A 19,462-nucleotide genomic window follows, 5' to 3' on the forward strand; every position below is an offset into this window, starting at 1 on the left:
CCTTTAACACTGCATTACAGAAATACACTCAGCGAAAAAAAAGAAACCTGCATTTTACAGGACACTGTATTTTAAAGATACTTAAAACGTAACCTGCTTACGTCACGAGAACTTTTTTTGGACCCAACATCCAATATGAAAATTCAACCGCAGTAGCTACCGTTCAACCTGAAGAACACTTTATATCCAAATGTCAAAAAACATACATCAAAATCAATGAACAGCACTAATAAACCATCATTCTTACAGATCACTAACTAAAAAAACCTGGATTAGGGTTTAGTTTCTCTTTTTAAGTTATCAACAGACAAAAAAATGCTGTAATCTGAACCAGACATACATTAGCTTCTTCTGTTTGATATATATGCATTAGTCAATAATATTTTTTGAAAAAAGCTAACGTTAGGCAATGGAAAGCATTTTACTTACTTTTCTGGGTGCATCCATGACATGTTAAAGTTTGAGGTTGTCCCAGTTTTTTCCTCAATTGTGCGATTACACACAACATTTAGCGCTGATCTTTCCAGCATTAGAAGCAAAATTCGCGTAGGCGAACTTCACGATCCGGGGCACGTCTTTCTGCAATTTACAAATGTGAGCATTTAGCCCGCGAATCATGCATCATGCATTGCACGAGCGTAAAAGTGAGTGACGTCAGTGAGTGTGTTGTCAAGCAAAGAGAGCGAGAGGTAGCAGTGTCTGTGAAGGGAGATCGGTACCGGTGTTGTGTCGGACTCATGTCCCCCTATGTTTCCCTTTAGTGTAGTGGTTTTATAGCGTTTTCATCACGTTACATTTAGAAAGATTAAAGATTTGAATTGGTTATACTAAAAGGCAATAATATCATGTATTTTATAATACAATTTATTAAATATTTCATACATTTGACAGTTTTCTATTAGGGTATTTCTTTTAAAATATAGCCTGTCTTTTTCTTTTTTTTCCCTTTACTGGTTGTTTTTAAAATTTAATGTTTGCATACATAATAAATATATATTATACATATAATATGATTCATACTGTAAAAATAATTGACTTACCATTAAGAACAATATAGATACATTACAGAAATGCACACATATACATCTCAGTAGCCATTAAAACTTTAAATATATAAATAATAAAACTTATAACGTGATAAAAACGCTATAAAAAACACTACACTGAAGGGAAAAATAGGGGGAACATAGGGGGAACAGACTTCGACACAACACCGGTCTTGGCCACGAAACAGGAAAAGTGTAACACCTTATATAATTTTTTATAATATAATAGTCAAAAACAAAGTGATGAATGCTCAAGTCCGATTGTATATATCGAGTCCGACTCCAAGTACGAGTCATCAATCCACGACTCCTAGTCGAGTCACAAGTCCAGAGAATGGATTCTCGAGTCGGACTCGAGCAGAGGTGTAAAGTACTCGAGTAAATGTACTTCGTTACTGTACTTAAGTATTTTTTGGGCTACTTTGTACTTGTACTGAGTATCAAAAATATAGGCAACTTTTACTCTCTACTCAATTACATTTTTGATTGGGTATTTGTACTCTTTACTCCACTACATTTGAAATAACACTTAACGTTACTCGCTACATTGTTTATTCGTCAAATAAAAACGAGACGAAAGTGTCAGATGGTGATGATGGATAGAATCTGTGGTCGCGAGGTTACACGCACACACACAACTGAGGGACTTCATTTGGCTCTGCGCAGAGCAACCGTATGAAATCAAAGTACTGCGAGAGCGAATCAAATGCATATGGAGAAGTCTGGTCTCGCGGTACTTTGATGTCAAACGCTGAATGGCTTGCATTGAGCCACCGTAGCGGGACATCTGCGTGCTGCGTATGTCATAAACTGTAGAGAAAAGTTCGCGTCTGGTCTGAGAGAAGAGATAAAGAGCAAACATATGGATGCATATCACATTTGCTTCAGTCAAGGGACCATTTTTTAAACATGTGATGCTACAATCAAAACAAAAGTGATGCGCGATTGCAGGAGGGTCATCCCGCAACTCAAAGGCAAGCACAAATGTTTATATACTCTGATGCTACCTTATCAGCTAACCTGAGCTTGTACATAACTTGATATAACTTACTATATAAGCCAAAATAAACCAGCGAGGCCCTGTTCTGATTGCCCGAGTAACTTAAGTACATTATAAGATTGATAATAAGTGTACAATTGTACTGTCCTCGCATTTAATCAAGTATGCTGTAATGTATTTACTGTAAAGAGGGATGCATGACGGAAGAAATGTAGTGCACTTGTGAGAGAGTCGTGTTACGTACTACATGTGTTTTCAATTAATCTTTCAAATGAACAACTTCACGTTTTTAATATGCATTATCATATTTCTGTTAGTGTAATTTTAGTTTACTGGAATTTTCTAAATATAAAAATTATATCTTTTTTAGGATAGGCCTATATAAGAATATTTGGTAACACTTTACAACAAGGTTCATTAGTTAACAGTAGTTAATGTATTAACCAACTTGAACAAACCATGAGCAATACATTTGTTACATCATTTATTCATCTTTGTTAATGTTAGTTAATAAAAATGTAAGCTTTAATTGTTTGTTCATGTTAGTTCAGAGTGCATTAACTAATGTTAACAAGATTTTAATAAAGTATTAGTAATTGTTGAAATTAATATTAACAAAGATGAATAAATGCTGTATAAGTGCAGCTCATTATCAGTTCATGTTAACCAATGTAGCTAACTAATATTAACCAATGAACCCCACTGTAAATTGTTACCATATATTTATATCACAAAGTTAGGCTATATATTTTTCAGCATGGCACATTCAAGTACACAATGACACTAGACTAAAATTAAATGGGTTTAAATTAAATGTAATTTAGATTTCTAGACTAAAATCTTATGGAATTTAGATGAATAAAATTAGACAAAAAAACTAAATCAATTCAGATGACAAAAATATGACTAAAACTAAATAAAATTTTAGTCAAAAGAAGACTATGACTATGTTTAATCTGTGTTTGTTCTGCCAGGTCAAAATTTTGAGGTGTTTGATTTCTTTTCTATATTAGGAAATAAAACCTCATAAATAAACTTTCTTAGTTTTCACTGCCCAGACCTACAATGTCTCTTTGTGTTGAATACTAGTGCATCTTTGAGCCAACATTCAGTACAAGTAAAAATACTTGAGTACTTTTAAATTGGGTTACTTTAATACTTTTACTCAAGTCGTATTTAAATTGGTGACTTTTAACTTGTAGTGGAGTAATTTTTACAGTAAGGAATTTGTACTTTTACTCAAGTATGGCTTTCAGCTACTCTTTACACCTCTGGACTCGAGTCCAAAGAATCAGTACTCCATCACTGGTGACATTTAACTAGTGAAAATAAAATTGTTGATATCAAAAATTACAGTTTTTACTAGTGAAAATTCAATTATTGATATCAAAAATAGCAATTGTTACTAGCAGAAATTTAATTTCTGATATCAAGAATTTAAATTTTAACTAGTGAAAATTGAATTGTTAATATCAACAACTCTACGAATAAACGTCAAAACGGCTTGCCATAGTGAGCAATATTGGCTGCGAGATGTCGTGGAAACTTTTAATTATAAGTTAATAAATGGATTTTACAAATTTTGATAGTAAAACAGAAAGTGTTCCACATTTTTGATTGATTGATTGAATGAATATTTTATTGAACAGCAAGCAAGTTCAAAAGGATAAAAACACAAAAAAGCCCATAGGCTTGTTTCCATTGTGGTCCTTTAGATGGAAAATTGCAAACATTGTTATGTATTTTGTAAAACATCTGTAACTACTTTTATAACATTAAAACAACATTAATGGTGTAGTAGTTTATTTAGGGACTATTATATAAACAATAAACTTTAATAAAGCTACATGAACAAAATTAAGCGTTTTTTACAGGTGCAAAGAATTCAGCTTCTAAAAGTTTCTTTAAATGTTAATTTATTTATTCATTTGTTTATGTGTTCATTTTATTTAAAGCAAACCTTAAAAATTTATATTTTAAGTAGCCTAAATAAAAATGCGTTCTGGTGCAAATACGTTCTGGTGCAAATGCTGACATTACCTGGTCCTGGATTGACATTTTAACACTTTCTAAGTGTGTCCCATCAGGTGAATAATTTTTACATGCACGCTTGGGATCTTCACATATTCAAGTGGTCAAATGCAAAAACGGCAAGTGTGGTTATTTGGACGCAGCCATTATATATTATGATCCCCAACAATCTCCCTTCCCTAATTCTCACAGTCAAGGGTCTTTTATTTTGAAGAGTCTTTGTTGACTGTTTTTGTTAGCAGGTGTCGCCGCCGTGCATCTACCGTTACGCACTCGGAACCAGACATAACGGTTAGACAAGTCCGCCATTCTAGATGGTTTATATCACGTAACGTTTTTAAAATAATATTCCTCCGATGAAATTCTTTCAATGTCGTAGAAATAATCAGAGAAATGTATCTGTCGGTCAGTGGGTTTATGGGTCTGAATAACGTTAGACAAACAGTCAGAGAATTAAACCCTTAAGTTTACTGATCTAATTTTTATTATCTCCACACCTAACGGCACAGCAATATGAAGACGACCTCTTTGCTCTTTTTCATCTCTTTATTCATCAACGGTGAGTTAACGTATCAACATTTCTGCAACACTTTCGCTTTCACTCCATACACCGGAAATGTAGCACTAATGCTAATGTTACGCACACATATGCTACAATACACTAGAGTTGGGTCCAAGTCCACCTTTGTCGAGTACGAGTCAAGACCAAGTCCTTAAACATCAAGTCCGAGTCCACCCGAGTCCATAAAGTAATTAAATTGAAAAAAGATACAAAATTTGTATTGTAAATGGTTACTTTCTATTAATACTTTAACCATTCAACCCATTTAAATGGCAATATAAAAATGTAATAAAAATACCTCTTTTGCATCATGTCATTGCCATTGAACATTTTTATTCTATGTCAACTAGTTTCCTATCAAAACTGATTTAAAAGAAAAGAAAGGGATATAGAAGTATCTTCTTTTTACCAGATGTCTTGCAAATAAATTCTCTATGATTTTCGTAAGCAAAACAAATTATTGCTGACTTTGAGGACATCGTGCTAGCCACGCATTGATGTGTGTGATGTGTTTGTCTGCAAGTATGATGCGACTGGCTGCTGCCTGCCAGTGTGTTGCAGTAAAATAACAGGAGGGGAGACATTGGTCCCGTACACACTGCATATTAATTCGGTTGTCACTTCACCTTTTAATGCTTAATCCTGTTCTGTACACACACACACTTCAGTAATTTAAGGTATTTACGTACAAAAAAGCCGAGGACCTGGCAACACTGCAAGACCGCGCGCTGTGAAGCAGCCTCACAAAAGAAGCGTACAATACACAACGCCCGGACGGAGGTTCATTGCAAAACACAATGCTCTAAGATTATTTTGGTCAAAGTTGTGAGTGATAAGCAAGCGAGACGTTAGAACGTTGCTATGGTTATTTCTGTGTCAATCATCACATTTTCGGGATTGAGTCTTGTTCCGTACAGACATAAAACGAACATTTAGGGGGATTCACTCCCGCATTTAAATGCGGTTGTCACTCTCGAAAGTTTGCAGTGTGTATGAGACATTGAGACATTAATTAATTTCTCATCTCAAGTTCATGCTGTTTTTAATGTTGCACATGACGTGGACTCGACTGTACTCGGGATATTTTCCGAGTCCAAAATATCCAAGTCCGTGTCAAGTCCGAGTACAAATTCACCCGAGTGCGTGACAAGTCCGAGTTCATTCAAAATTGGACTCGAGTCCAAGTTCGAGTACCCCAACTCTACAATACACATATACATACAGGGATGGGCAGTATTCTAACACACATATTATAATTTGTATTTTATAGGTTTGATGAAAATGCCTTCGTATTTAATACTAAAATACTGGAAAATACTTTGTAAGAAGTATACATGATGACATCATAGAAATGCGAATACATTTTTGCATTTCTGGCTAAATTTAAAATCTAAATCTATCGATCATTTATTAATTTTTGAAATTATAAAATGTTTGTTTTCAACTGCTAAATAGGTGTCCAATAATTGTTTAAATAAATAATGCATTGCTAAGTATTGTACCCCTAGTTGAAGTAGCTGTTTAGTGGGGTGATTTTTTTGGTTGCATGTCTGAGTAATTGTCTCTGTTTGTGTTTGCAGGTGTGTTTGGTGATGAAGTGAAGTCAGTGTCAGTGATGGAGGGAGATTCTGTTACTCTACACACTGATATAAATGAAATACAGACAGATGATCTAATCATAGTATGGACATTTGGGACTCAAAAAACTGGTATAGCTAAAATCAATAGAGAAGCCAATACAGTCTCAATAACTGATGATGTTCTTGATGGGAGATCCAGAGGCAGACTGCATGTGAATAATCAGACTGGAGATCTCACCATCACAAACATCACAACTAATCACACTGGACTTTATGAAGTACAGATCACTGTCGGAAGTAAGATAATACAAAAGAGTTTCAATGTTAATGGTGAGTATCACAGATATTTTAATAAGTAAGGGAGAGCGGGGCACAACCTAACGCTTTTTGTTTTTGGCTCAATCATTCAAAAAATATTTTATTTTGATTAATTATATTTTTACACAAGCAACACACACATCTCTGCTACAAATGAACATTTGAAGTTTGTTTCTTTTACTTACCATTCTTGGACAATTACACCAAACATGACAGAAGTGAAAACGTTACAACTTACCCCATAGGTGGGGTAAGTTGTAACAGGCAGGGGGTTAGTTGTAACACTTCCTAAAAATTATTTGCAGGCAAATATTTAAATACTATTTTGTCTATATAATTGAAGTGGGTATTGTTTATATATTTGTCTATAATAGACAGGTATCTACACTATTCATCCCTCATCAAACTATAGTTTAATTATACAAATATCTTAATATGTGAGAAAAAGCAGCACAATTATGACAAAAACATTTTTTATTTGTGACCCAGTCTGGAATAATCTCCTAAAGTCTCAAAATCAAATTCTGAGATAATGAGCATTAAAGTCTGATTTTAGCCATTCATTTCACTATGATTTCAATCTTTGATGTGACCTTATTCAATCAATATTAAAGATATGAACAAAAATAAATTTGACACAATTTTTGATAAGACAGGCAAATTTATTGTATTATGGCAGCCAGCAATCATTAGTGTGTAGCCTATTTAAAACAACAGCAAGAATTATGCTAACGTTAACGTTTTATATAGTTAGTGCTGAGGTGTTAGTTGTAACTAACCTGCTGGTGAACTTTGTTCTTATTTTGTAATCCAGTACAATAAACAAATATATGGCTTTTCATGATCATTTGAATCATGGTGATTTGGAGCATACCAATGGCCATTTTTTGAATGTTACGGTTTCAAATACTTTAGGTGTGTATGTTTCGAAATATGTGCTTTGAGTCTTTAGTAGTGTTTGAAGTAAACACTAACTATGTTTTCTTTGTACTGTATGTTAAAATAGAACAGTATTATCCTACTTAAAAGTCAGTGGCATCAAATAGACATAGGTCAGATGTAAGTACTTAGAATGCAAACAATGTTAAGAGATTTAATGAAGTTTATAATTTGTAATTGATCACAATTTCCAAGTAATCTATCCAACTCTTATGGCTGGCATTGCAATCATATGTGAAGAGTGTAGTGAATGGGCAAAGAACTAGAGCCAAACCAATCTATTGGGCTGATTTTGCCAGCCGATATGAGCCTGTCGCAGATACAGTGAGGAAAATAAGTATTTGAACACCCTGCTACAGTATTTTGCAAGTTCTCCCACTTAGAAATCATGGAGGGGTCTGAAATTGTCATCGTAGGTGCATGTCCACTGTGAGAGACATAATAAAAAAAATCCAGAAATCACAATGTATAATTTTTTAACTATTTATTTGTATGATACAGCTGCAAATAAGTATTTGAACACCTGAGAAAATCAATGTTAATATTTGGTACATTAGCCTTTGTTTGCAATTACAGAGGTCAAACGTTTCCTGTAGTTTTTCACCAGGTTTGCACACACTGCAGGAGGGATTTTGTCCCACTCATCCACACAGATCTTCTCTAGATCAGTCAGGTTTCTGGCCTGTCACTGAGAAACACAGAGTTTGGGCTTCCTCCAATGATTCTCTATTGGGTTTAGGTCTGGAGACTGGCTAGGCCACGGCAGAACCTTCATATGCTTCTTACAGAGCCACTCCTTGGTTATCCTGGCTGTGTGCTTTGGGTCATTGTCATGTTGGAAGACCCAAAACGTTTTGAACGCGTCCACTTTCGACCACTTTCAAACACATCCAGAGGTAATCGAAACCACTTTCGATCGGATCGCTTTGGAGCTGCGGAACACAATGTGGTTGAATGTGTTCAAACAGCCACACGCGACCGCCTTCTCTCCGCCCATTTATCTAATCTGAGGTATTAAACACAAATTTTACGTCTTTTTTTGATTTCTGGTGTGAACAGCGCTATTTTTAGCCTTTCATTGATAAAACTACTGCGGGTGTTCTCCGTAGTTTCGTTTTGAAAGCGTGAAAGTTGCGCGATCCTATTTCATCAATTCTGCTATTTACTTGCTAAACAAGCAGTGGACTTAACATAATTACTCCCGCTCGCGTTTGAATGACAGCAGAGAGACTCGCCCACCGTCTCACAGACCACCCCCTCACAGTATTCAGGACAGAAGTGGTCGAAAGTGGACAAAAGAGACGGATTTAAATACCAGGTGTAAACGTAATGTGTCTCTCTCGTCCACTTGTGATCCGATCGATGAAAACACATCTTAATACCAAGTGTAAACAGCCCCTGAGGGAAGGAGGTTGTTCCCAAAACCTCGCAATACATGGCCCTGGTCATCCTCTCCTTAATAAAGTGCAGTCGCCATGTCCCATGTGGGGAAAAACACCCTCAAAGCATGATGCCACCACCCCATGCTTCACAGTAGGGATGGTGTTTTTGGGCTGGTACTCAAACATTCTATTTTGGTCTCATCTGACCACATGACTTTCTCCCATGACTCCTCTGGATCATCCACATGGTCATTAGCTAACTTAAGATGGGCCTGGACATGTGCTGGTTAAAGCAGGGGAACCTTCCGTGCCATGCATGATTTCAAACCAAGACGTCTTAGTGTATTACCAACAGTAACCAAACGGTGGTCCCACCTTTTTTCAGGTCATTGACCAGCTCCTTCCACGTAGTTCTGGGCTGATTTCTCACCTTTCTTAGGATCATTGAGACCCCATGAGGTGAGATCTTGCATGGAGCCCCAGTCTGAGGGAGATTGACAGTCATGTTTAGCTTCTTCCATTTTCTAATGATTGCTCCAACAGTGGACCCTTTTATCAGCAAGCTGCTTGGCAATTTCCCGTAGCCCTTTCCAGTCTTGTGGAGGTGTACAATTTTGTCTCTAGTGTCTTTGGCCATCTCTTTGGTCTTGGCCATGTTAGTAGTTGGATTCTTACTGATTATATGGGGTGGACAGGTGTCTTTATGCAGCTAACAACCTTAAACAGGTGCATCTAATTTAGGATAATAAATGGAGTGGAGGTGGACATTTTAGAGGCAGTCTAACAGGTCTTTGAGGGTCAGAATTCTAGCTGATAGACAGGTGTTCAAATACTTATTTGCAGCTGTATCATACCAATAAATAGTTAAAAATCATACATTGTGATTTCTGGATTTTTTTTAGATTATGTCTCTCACAGTGGACATGCACCTACGATGACAATTTCAGACCCCTCCATGATTTCTAAGTGGGAGAACTTGCAAAATAGCAGGGTTTTCAAATACTTATTTTCCTCACTGTATATCTGTATCAGTGTATATGCCGCAGATATGCAGCCGATAAGAATGCTTTAATTTAACACAGAAAAAAATATTTTGAATGATGTAATTACTTGTTTGTCCAGCAGAGCCCATTCCATTGTTTACTACTGTCGATCCAGGTTATTTGCTAGGGCCACCAGCCAACCCTTTCACTTTAGTCAGTGGTCTCTTGTTAATGCGGCAGCAGTCAAGTGGTGTCTTCATAAAATTTTCACCTGGTATTAAGACGTGTTTTGGTCGATCGGATTATATCTTTTTATATCTCTTTTATCCACTTGTGCCAAGTTTTGTTGGTTTAATCATCTTCCAGTAAGAGTCACAGCGGAAACAACAGCGGACAGCTGACTGATTTCACGTGAGGGATAAACACCAACAGCAATTGCTAAAAAAAGTTATCCAATTCCACAGGAAAACCAAGGACCTGACAACACTTGTCTGCCAATGATAGGAGATCGTTTGCGCAAGCAGGGTGCTGAAGTATGCAAATAGGATAGGATAAGTAGGCTGTCCTATATAATTGCATTCGCTCCAAACGCAGTGATATAAATACATTTAGACCACTTTACTTAAAGATTGCTCTCAGGATGTAATGATTTTTAAACAGCATAATAAAAATGTTTTTGGACAAATTAGCCTACCCTGGCTTTAAAGGCCTGAATAATAACATAATAAGTTCAGAAACTTCCTCTGTTTGTGTCTTCAGGTGTGGTCGGTGCAGGTGGAGTGAAGTCAATGTCAGTGATGGTGGGAGATTCTGTTACTCTACACACTGATGATCCTGATATCAAGAAATATGATGTGATACAGTGGAGGTTTCAACATGAAAACTCTCCTCTAGCTGAACTCAACAGAAACACTGCTCTCTTCTCTACATTTGATGATGTTCATGATGGGATATTTAAAGACAAACTGCAGCTGGATGTTAAGACTGGATCTCTCGGCATCAGAAACATCAGAACCAAACACTCTGGACTTTATGAAGTAGATATCATTAGCAGCAGCACTTATACCATACATCAGTCATTCACTGTTACTGTCAGTGGTGAGTAAATCAAATTTGTCAATATAATAAAAAATTTAAATCTATCTTTCAAATGAATCTATTATCTAACCACCTACCTATCTATCCATCTATGTCACATAAATTGGTTGTCTGGGAGGGTAGTGCTTAAAAATAACATATTTAAATCTTTTTAAAATTGGCTTTTACAAATAACCTTTGTTAAATGTATAGAACTATTTGTTTATATTAATGGACCAGAGCTTAAAGGAATAGATCACTTTAAAATGAAAATTCTGTCATCATTTTCTCATCCTCATGTTGTTGTAAACCTGTATGAATTTCTTTTTTCTGATGAACACAAGATATTTTGAGAAATGATGGTTAACACACAGCAGTAAGTGACCATAGACTTCAATAGTAGGAAAATAATATGATGGAATTTGATGCGTAGCATCAACTGTGTGTGATTATGGTGTACGACAGCTCATGCGCAAGAAAATATTGAGACAGGACCATTTTTTTACAGTCTATGCAGTGTTTCCCATACGTTGATTTACTTGTGGCGCACCGCCACAGAATCAGCGCTGGCCGCCACAAATAGATTTTTCATGATCCCCATTTACATTTATATTTTACTGTTTAAAAACGTCTTAATTCATTGTTGCAAGCACTCAGCGCGCCCTCCCTTTCTATGTTGCATGCAGCGCGCGCCTCTCTCTCTCTCTCTCTCTCACACACACATGAGCGTGAAAAGGTGGCGGTGTTTCAATTAGTGATGGGAAGTTCGGATCATTTTTCTGATTCGGATCTTTGAATCTCGTTCATCAAAATGAGTCATTTCGTTCTTTTCGTTCATTTAAAATATGATTACCTATAATTTCACAAATTACCCCAAAATAACCACTTATGCAAACAAATATGACATTTCTAACAAGTTATGAGAAATAAAAATCCTTATTTCATTATTTCTTGACACAAGCTCTGAAACATACACAAGAGATAGAAATTATTAGCTTACTCCAAGTCAGTCCTCGTGTACAAGTCATGGTAATGCAGCCAAAGCCAAAATATAAGAAACGGAACTCCATATTTATCACATTTGTACGCCTCCTCTCGTGTCTAACTTACAGATGTTAGTTGTCAACTCGTCACTGTCTTACTGACTCTCTGTGTTCGGCCAGGCTGTGCCGTATGATATACAGCACAGGACCGGAAAGAGAAATGATTAGTTCATCATTCTCTCGAGTTCGGGACGAGTTTGAGTCTTTCGTTTTTCCTGTCAGCCTCATAGAGGCTATGCTGTCAGTACCGGAAAGATAAATGATTAGTTCATTCAAGTCTTGAGATTAGGGGTGGGCAAAAAAATCGATTCTTAGATGAATCGCGATTCGGACGTGGGCCGATTCTGAATCGATTCACAAATGTCAAGAATCGATTCTTAAATGTTAGTTTACAAAATAACGTCACGTTATCAGAACCAAAAGGCGGAACTCAACTGGGGGAGCGGTGATGCACACGGACAACTTAAGAGAGCGCGCCCTGCAAGAGCGCATAGCCGAGCTTACAAGAGCAGAAGAGAAAGAACACTTTAAATGCTTGTAGGACTATACTGCATATCTCTCTACATTGAATTTAGGGCTGTCACCATTACTTTATTCTTTTTGAGGAGTTTTAAAATAAATCCTTGAGTACATGTCGAGTTCTCCTTAAAATAGCGGAGATGCGGTTTAGTGAAACTAACAGTATTAGAAGCATACAAATCAGCGCTACGCTGCCTCTCTCTCCCTCTCGTTTGCTCGCTCACACACACCGTGCGTGTGAATCAGGAACTGCGTGAGGCAAGAATGCGCATCCATGTGAATTTTGGGAGTTAAAGACGACTGAGCTGCAGTGGCATGGCAAAACACATTTGAGAAGAAAGGCGCAGCAACTCAAAAAGACCTGCATGTTTCACAATTACTCCAAAAGACCATAATGACAATTTTGCGCGTGGAGCAGCAGTTGTGCGATCTACCGGCATTGCCTTTGCGATCGACGTATTGTACACCCCTGCCCTAAACCATCTGCAGACTGTTTAGATATAACATGAATATACTTCTGTAAAAATATGCACATAGTTTGTTATTCAGTCGCTGGGTGCGCTGCATTATATAAATACAGTAATACTGCCAATCACTGTGTATAATGATGATGATTAGACGCTTAACGTTCGTGGAAGTTAATGCCGGTTAACATATAGAATTAATATGTCACGTTAAATTAATATTTTACTGGTTTTAATGTCTTACAACAGAAACAACACATGTATGTATATAAGAATGACATTATTTATCCCTAGTTGCATTAAAGTACAGTATATGACAGTTCAGAGACTAGCAAAAGCGCAAACATTAACCTGGCTTTGAAAGCAAATGCGACGTAATGACGTCACAGATATGCAAATTAGTACGTCAAGAATCGATTCTGAATCGAATCGGGACCCTAAGAATCGTTTCTGAATCGATTCATGAGGGTCCAAGCGATTCCCACCCCTACTTGAGATCGGGTTCGGCCGGGTCCGAGTCCTTATGTCACGTGACCGCTGGTAAATCACATTAAATACAACGTTAGATTCGTATTATTGATTGCGTCTGAATGTATCCTACATTGTTTTATATTTAGTAAATTAAATACAAAATATGTGCAAAAACATTATTTGAAAAATAAAAGTTCCATCTTATTGAAGAACGAAAGACTCGGACCCGACCGAACCCGAACTCGAAAGGTGAACTAATCATTTCTCTTTCCGGTACTGGTAGTGTAGCCTCTATAGGACTGACAGGAAGAACAAAAGACTCGAACCTGTCCCGAACTCGAGACTCAAGAGAACGATGAACTAATCATTTCTGTTTCAGATTCAGAGCCCATATGTTGCGCAATGCGCATGCGCGGTCAACACAAAACGAATGAATCACTCTCTGAGACAACTCGGTAGTCCCGAGTCATATTAAAGATTCGTTCAAAATGAACGAATCGTTCATGAACGACACACCACTAGTTTCAATGTCCGTTCCTCCTTTTTCGCGTAAACGTCAACAGTCACAGATTTTACTGACAGAGAAGACGGCGATGACTTGACGAAAGGTTAGCATTAGTGTTTCCCACACACACACACCTGTTCTCTCCCTCTCTATAATGCGATGCCTGCGCACGTGTTTTGTAGTAACTTTGTGTAACAGTTACTGTGTATTCTCTCATATTTCTGAATTTGCACCCAATTGTCTGCGCTATACGCGACAATAAAACTCGCATTTAAATAAAAAGGGTCTCATAACAAGACATTGATGAGAAGAGCAACAGCAGTAAGACTTCAATGTAAATGTATGGTGATTTATATACCAGCTGTAAACATGCACGTACGTTTCGTAATTTCCTGTTATTTTGCGGGTTTCTTTCAAATATAAAAGCGCTTAAGTTAAGCATTTACTTGGATTCTAGGCGAAAAACAAGTCAGTGGCAAGTCAGTTCCTGAATAACACGACACAAACTTTAAAAAGTCAAATTCACTTCTCAGAGGCACAGAACTGTTCCTGAAACTGACGTTCTCCCCAAACTGAAATTAAACACAGGGGCTGCGTCCGTAACCGCATACTGAATAGTAGGTACTGAATAAGATGAAGTACCTACTTACTTGGCGTTAAAACAGTAGGCACTGTACAGTATGAATCCTGGTAGTATGAATGAGATTCGGACGTACTACATCCGCCATGTTGCTACATCACGTGACATACGTCGTCATCACGTCATGTCATTTCAGCGCGAAAACAGCCGCGTGCCTCTTCTTCTTCGTTGGATAACTCCTCGTCCGGGGCATCATGGGATAGTGAAGCGTCCATCGTATGCACACTGCAAAATCTAACCGGAAGTAGTAGGTCATCCGGGTACTTTTCGCATACTGTTTTTCGAATACTATGTATTCGGACATACTACTCGCCTCGCCTACTGCTTTTCGCGTACTATATAGTATGTAGTAGGCGGTTTCGGACGCAGCAAGTGTTTCGAGTTTTTCTCGTCTGTGTCATGTTGATATCAAGAACGTGCACATGACGACGAGAGAGGTGACCTGCTGCGCAATCGAGTTACCCCTCCCATTTCTGAATGTTTAACTGAGATTTCTAATCCCGTCCGAATTGACCATCAATAAATATTACAGACGTCCTGTGGTAAAATTACATTACGCCATCTACAATCGTAAAACTAATCCCATCCGAATAGGGCTATAGTCTGCTCATTTTATGTCTGACAACAGAACTGATAATATGTAAATAATGGCAATCAGTTGTGTTAAAATCCAATATAACGTGGCAGATCAAAGAGTAGAAGTGAAACATATTTCAGGTGCCAACACTCGATCAAACGCAAACACGTGATGACGTCACATATATGCTAATTAGAATGTGACGTCATCACCACCACAAGTCTCTCAAAATCCTGTGGGAAACACTGTATGGACAGGGCACTGCACTACAAACAATTACATAAATGCATTTGCACACACTATCGTTTTTTATTTTATTTTCTCTTATTTCAAGAACAGAAACCTGTGGAGCATTTTTGTCGCCATAATGTTTGATTTCTGACTTGTTCTTTGTTATAAACTTTGTTTTCAGTGGTGAATCCGCTACTTTTCTTCATCTATCCTATTTTTTAATTTATTGTAAAGGTCGCGAATCAGTGCAGCCCTGACTGTCAGGGTTTTGGGTTTGTTATTGCATTATTTTCAGTTCATTGTTAAATCATATTGTTTAGTTCTTCTTGTTTTCCATTTCATCTTTATGTGTGTTATGTGAGTTGTCACACACCTAATCAGTGTTATGCAGTGGCGGCTGGTGTTAAAAAATATTGTGGGGGGGGCGCAAACAAACTTGAAATTAAACTTTAACTGTAGTAATGCAGGTCTGTAAATAGCCATTTATCAGGTGATGAATATCATTACTGCTTAGCTAAAATGCTGAAAATGCTACTGTTGAAGTCTACTAAATCATGAAATACATTTACTATGAATGTGTAAATCTGAGTATAATGTGGGTTTATTATCAGTAATGAACTAATCATGGTAATCATTCACACATGCACACACACACACACACACACACCAGAGTTTGCGTTAGATTTTTTCATTTAAAATCCCGACATAGTCAATTATCCGTCATTTCATGTTTTAATGAAAATAATTGTTTTCGTTCACCTGTTCATTTCTAATCATGAACTAGACCAGTGGTTCTCAATTCCAGTCCTCGGGACCCCCCTCCAGAATGTTTTAGATGTCTCCTTATATGAAACACCTGATTCAGTTCCTCCGCTTGTAAGAGTGTTAATTAAGGAGCCTGATGAGTGAAATCAGGTGTTTCATATAAGGAGACATCTAAAACATTCTGGAGGGGGGTCCCGAGGACTGGAATTGAGAACCACTGAACTAGACGAGCATTCAAGTTCAAATGTGTTTATTTATTTGTAAAGAGAACAGATGAACTGAGACCGTGCATCACTTTACATGTTTAACATCACACAAAACAGATTAATAAATATTTTTTTCTCGCAGTGACAGACAGCTGAGGCAATTAAACACGCGATAAAACACGCAAACTTTATGCTGAATTTACCTTAGATCAGGGGTCGGGAACCTTTTTATCCAGAAGAGCCAAACAAACAAAACATTTGAGAGAAAATTTTCAAAAGAGCCACAGCAAAGTTTACACTCGTGTATTAGAAATGTTTGCACATTTTTATGTAATAACAACAGCAGTAATATACAACTTACATTGGTAGTAGTTCTGGTAGTTTTATACAACACCAGTAGGTGTCAATAACGCAGTTATTTTTAACTCATTTACACTCAAGCTAACTGTAGGTTACTACAAACAATACTACATTAAAGCACTATATTTTGTTCACTGACATAGTGCTGGTTTCTAGCACTCCTAAGACACCACAAAAATTAGAAACAGGCATCATAAACAAGTTATTAACAAGAAGTGCATTGCACCCTGCTTACATTAATGAGATTTCTGTTGCTGCATCATTTTACTGAGTGCTTTGTAGTTGGGGTCATAACTGGTGAGATTCAGCTTCATGCAGGCATTCAGGCTTTCATCCGTTAACCTTGAGCGCAGGTTGTTTTTGATGTTGTTCAGATGTGAGAAGGACTGCTCGCATGTATATGTTGAGCCAAACATTGTCAGCACAGCAACACTGACATGATGCATTGTGCTGAAAGTGGCTGGAAGTTCGTTCCAGGTTTTCAGGATGAGATTGTCTTCGCGTTGTAGTTTTCTCATATCTGCCCACTTATGTTGCTTTGCCAGTTCTGCCCGCTGACGAGCGAGGCTTTCTAGTTCGGAATTCAAATTGATAAATTTTGACACCCACATATCTGACACCTTCAGTTCAGCAGCTTCCAGCTCAAAATCTCCAATGGAGATGCCAGGGATGACACTCAGGTTTTGTGGATCCACGGTGCACATATGTGGATGAGTTATGACTTTGAACAAATCTGCATTTCTGCGAAAGTCCGCAAAACGTGATTTGAATGACATCAGTAAATCAGACGTAAAGGCTGCGAGCTGCCTGAGGTCGAAATGATGAGCGGGGTCCCTCGCTAAGCAATCCTCTCTGTATGCTCGCAATGCTTCGAAGTGCAGGAGACGGCCACTTTCAATGTCCCTGATAAACAGTTCCAGCTTTGTTTCAAATGCAAACACTGCCTGTTGCAGGGACAAGATTGTGTTTCCAATGCCTTGCATTTTCACATTGAGGTGGTTCATATGACTTGTAATATCCACCAGGAAGTAAAACTTCAGAAGCCACTCAATGTCAGTGAGCTCGGGATGAACATTTCCTTTCATTTCCAGAAATGCCCTCACTTCACTTAAACAGGCAGCAAAGCGGGCGAGCACTTTTCCCCTGGATAACCAACGCACATTGCTGTGCAGTAGCAGCCCTGGATAATTACTCCCCACTTCATCCAGCAGGGCCTTAAACTGGCGATCATTCAAAGCTCGGGCCACAATGAAGTTCACAATGCGAACGACCAATGACATCACTTTGCGAAGATCCTCTCCACACGACTGAGCGCACAGTGCCTCTTGATGCACAATGCAATGAAAGCTTAAGATGGGCCGCTTCTCTTGCTCACACAGAAGTGCAACGAATCCTTTATGTTTTCCTAACATACTGGGTGCTCCATCAGTACACACAGATATAAGTTTATTTAGTGGTAGCTTTTGCTCTGCAGCAAAATCCATCAGAGATTTTAAAACCTCCTCGCCTCTTGTTGTATCTTTCATCGGCAAAACAGCGAGACTCTCTTCACGCACTGTATCACCCGTCACATACCGCCCGACTATGCTTAGCTGTGCTATATTACTCACATCGGTAGACTCATCCAGGGAAAGAGAAAAGTAACTACCTGAACTGATGTCGTTGATCTGCATCATCCTCTATCTGGCGAGCCATCACGAGTGCACGATCATGAACAGTTCTTGCTGACAAAGGCATGTCTTTGATCTTTTGGATAATTTTATCCTTGTTTGGGAGGTCGTTAAACAGTTCTTTAGCCACACTGAGCATGCAACCCTTAATGTAGGCTCCGTCTGTAAATGGTTTCCCACTCCGCACAATCTCCAGAGCGCCAGCAAAGCTCGCAGAATTCAAATTCCCGCCTTTGTTGGTCCATGCAAGCAGCTGCTGCTGTCCCGTTTCCATTCTCCGCTGAAGCTCAGCGCAAGCTTTTTTTCTGCAATCCCCATCGGGATATTTTGCGGCGAATGCTGCATGGTGCGTCTCAAAATGTCTCTTAACATTTGACTTTTTGAGCGACGCAATACGTTCATTGCAAATGAGACACACTGCGGACCCCGACTTCTCCACAAATGCAAATTGATCCGTCCATTCGGGCTGGAATGAACGGTAATTGTCGTCTTTTTTTCTTTTCGCCATCTTGCTCTCGTTGATGATGATTTTTAATTTTTAGTTAGGTTGTTGTTTAACTTGATGTGGACATGACACAGGCACGTCGTCCAATTAGAATTCAGCTCTCTGACTGGTAGGCTAGCTACAGGCCAAACGCCGCTGTCAATCATGTTAAGCTGCGAGTGTCTTACCAAAATATTTTATTTTATTTTACACATTCATAATTATACATTAATGTTGTATGCTAATAGTTTAAAAATAATTTTGTCATCTTGTTCGAGGCTGTCTTTTAAGTCAACATTTGAAAATTGGAGAGCCATATAAAATCCGGAAGAGAGCCATATATGGCTCGCGAGCCATAGGTTCCCGACCCCTGCCTTAGATAAATGATGCAGTTTTACTTTTATTCTGGAAATCGTGTGCCCTTACGCTTTGGTTAACAAGATCTGACCGGGTGTGCCTCATAAGCCTTGAAAAGTGAAGCCTCTGGCTTTTTGATCGCCCCCTGGTGGCTGGCTGCAGTACAAGTCATAAACCCCGCCCTCTCCATTCAAACAAATGGGACTCTGCTCTAAATAAAAAAAATTTTTTTAATTCCAACAAAAGTTTCCG

At 38.1% G+C, this 19,462-nt stretch overlaps 1 protein-coding gene across 2 annotated transcripts in view; it reads left to right on the forward strand.

The window, feature by feature from the left end:
• The first annotated feature begins 4,329 nt into the window (after positions 1-4,329).
• Positions 4,330-19,462, forward strand: part of LOC135721226 (uncharacterized) — a 165,508-nt gene continuing 150,375 nt past the window's right edge. The window contains exons 1-4 of one of the 2 annotated variants that reach the window (XM_065243417.2): positions 4,350-4,368; positions 4,587-4,636; positions 6,220-6,549; positions 10,601-10,939. In XM_065243417.2, coding sequence (XP_065099489.1) covers positions 4,591-4,636; positions 6,220-6,549; positions 10,601-10,939 — 715 coding nt within the window. In that variant the 5' untranslated portion in view covers positions 4,350-4,368; positions 4,587-4,590. Of the gene's footprint in view, positions 4,637-6,219; positions 6,550-10,600; positions 10,940-19,462 lie in introns of both variants that reach the window. The other variant, XM_065243418.1, reaches the window with a different exon arrangement.

Source organism: Paramisgurnus dabryanus, chromosome 24, assembly GCF_030506205.2.
Source record: "Paramisgurnus dabryanus chromosome 24, PD_genome_1.1, whole genome shotgun sequence".
Taxonomy (NCBI): Eukaryota; Metazoa; Chordata; class Actinopteri; order Cypriniformes; family Cobitidae; genus Paramisgurnus; species Paramisgurnus dabryanus.